This window comes from Pyxicephalus adspersus, unplaced genomic scaffold (genome assembly GCF_032062135.1).
Source record: "Pyxicephalus adspersus unplaced genomic scaffold, UCB_Pads_2.0 Sca4307, whole genome shotgun sequence".
Taxonomy (NCBI): Eukaryota; Metazoa; Chordata; class Amphibia; order Anura; family Pyxicephalidae; genus Pyxicephalus; species Pyxicephalus adspersus.
Genome location: NW_027321310.1, coordinates 1 through 2,294, shown reverse-complemented (window position 1 = coordinate 2,294; position 2,294 = coordinate 1). Strand labels below are relative to the sequence as shown.

General features: G+C 46.3%; 1 protein-coding gene across 1 annotated transcript; it reads right to left on the bottom strand.

The window, feature by feature from the left end:
* Positions 1-457: 457 nt before the first annotated feature.
* LOC140321455 (caveolin-3-like) lies at positions 458-2,230 on the bottom strand. The gene is made up of 2 exons (XM_072398204.1): positions 1,876-2,230; positions 458-966 (listed from the first exon to the last, which is right to left on the bottom strand). The coding sequence occupies exons 1-2, from the start codon at positions 1,954-1,956 to the stop codon at positions 628-630; spliced, it is 420 nt and encodes a 139-aa protein (XP_072254305.1). The 5' UTR covers positions 1,957-2,230; the 3' UTR covers positions 458-627.
* Positions 2,231-2,294: the final 64 nt, after the last annotated feature.

Genomic DNA, 2,294 nt, shown 5'->3' with positions numbered 1-2,294 from the left:
AGTTGTAAGAATACCAATTTACAGGTGTTGAGAATGGGAAGATTGTCCTAAAAATTAGTGATTAGCATGCAGTGCCCTCCATCCCCCGGGCACACCATATAGAAGCCTCAATTTCTGCTCCAACATGCCGAGCAAAACCATTTGCTGGAAGTGGCTCTTTGGCCAACAGAGGATGAATGGCAGAAGTTGAGAAGTTGTATAGTGCAGACCTGAGCTCCAATCAGTGACTTTGCCTAAGCTGAGATGATGTCATCAATCTGCTGCAAGCAGGAGGAAGCATTTCCTCAGTCTCCCCCTGCTAGGGGGTGTCATATGATCTCTGTGAGATGTAATAAATACATGGAAATGGTACACTGATGCATTACTCAGCTATGAGGAAAACATTTTGATGCTAATTCTGCTATCAAGAAATCCCATTTATAACCATGCAGAACATAAACTGTACAATCCCATCCAATCAGATTGGTGTGAAAACCATTTATTCATATACAAGAAATCTACAGAATAAAAAGCAATAAAACATTCACTTCTGAGGGAGGTCATGGGGTCTGGATGGGACAGGTTGGTAGAGCAAATGGGTCTGGCCGGTTCTGGTGTTGGGGTTCAGTATTTGCATTATCAGTCCATTTATCCGTTCTTGTTCTGGACCCGGATGAGGCTGAAGCACAGACCGCAGGCTTCGAAGCACGGATCGCACAGACAGTGCACACAGGAGCTCCAGAACATCTTGAGACAAGACACGTTCATGTTCCAGAGACGTATGCAGGGCCCGAGGCACCAGATGTGGCAGCACTGGACGCAGGCGAACTCCAATGCCCAGCAAAATGCCAGCGGGCACCCGCACAGCACAGACAGCACAATGTAACAGCAGTTCTTCACCCCACCGAATGTCTTGTAGGACATGCCCCACACCCCCGGGATACTGTGCGACCCCTCCGGCTCTCCGAAGGTATCTTCAAAGTGAACCTGTTGGAAGAACACAAATGGAAAGGATGGGGATTTAGTGGGATCTTCTCTAAAAATTGCTCCCCTGCGAGACAATAAATCACATAACTTTGTACTGCGCTGCATTGTATGTCAGTGCTATATAAATACAGAATAATAATAGAAGAGTTAGGTTGCACCTGTTTTCTTTTTTTATTGTTCATACTTCCTGAGGGTCATTGGAAAAAGAAATGACCACCAAAAACACAAATAAAAAGCTGTAACATACATTTCAGTGCATATGTAGACATCATCACATAAAACATTGTGCGACCGAATAATGCATGAATGACATCCAATCAAATTGCAGCCTTACGCTAACAAACTTACCCCAAAGCCAACATTGCTGTGGTGGCACTCAACAGTGCAGAATAAATGGTGCTGACCTTTATTTAGGCCCTGAGGAATCAGGATTCTCCCTGAAACGTGTTGGCCATCCTACTATCATAGTCTGTTGGGTTGTCATACTGCAAAGGTGATATTCTAGGTGGAGACTGTACAGGTGAGGGCATGGCCATTCATATCTGAAATGATGGCAATCTGTCAGGTAAGTTTTTCCCATCTTGGATGGTGTCTGCCATCAGTAAGGTAGAAATTGATGCAGGGGCAGCAGAAGGAGGTGCAAAGTGTGCCATGGCATGAGAACCCTGGACCCCCCTAAGTCAACAAGAACCCCAAGTCAATTCTGCACAGGAGCCCACTGTTGGCTGCATCTGCCAGTGACCTGATGGTGTTTCAGGTTATCCTTGTAGTAATTTTACATTAACAGCCGAGTGCTTTAGAAACCTTTTCCTGCCCCTATCTTGCACCATAGCATTAGTGGAGCCCCTAGAGAATTACCCCCTACATGGGTGAAGACTTAAAAGGTCCCCATAAGGACCCTTCACTTACCCTAACGTGTTCATTGAGGTTGTTGGGGTCTCGGTTCTCAATATCCAAAGACATGGGCTCATCAGGGATGGATTTGGCCATATTGATGGAAGATGTCCCCTGTTGTCAGGATAGAGATATCTATGTTGTATCACCCTCTCCCTTTATACCTGGTGTCACCCGGTTTCCATGGAAGATCAAACAGCCCAGTCCCCAACACTGAAGAGTCATAGAGACGGTAGTCAGACGGGCCCTAATCTGCATGGCCTGAGGGCCCAGGGCTCTCACTATCACTGAGTTCCAAAATAACAAAACCTGGAAAATCCTGAATCCTTCTACAGAAATGACATGGAGGACCATGTGCCTGATCATTGACATGGGGGACCGTGTGCCTGATCACTGACATGGGGGACTGTGTGCCTGATCACTGACACGGGGGA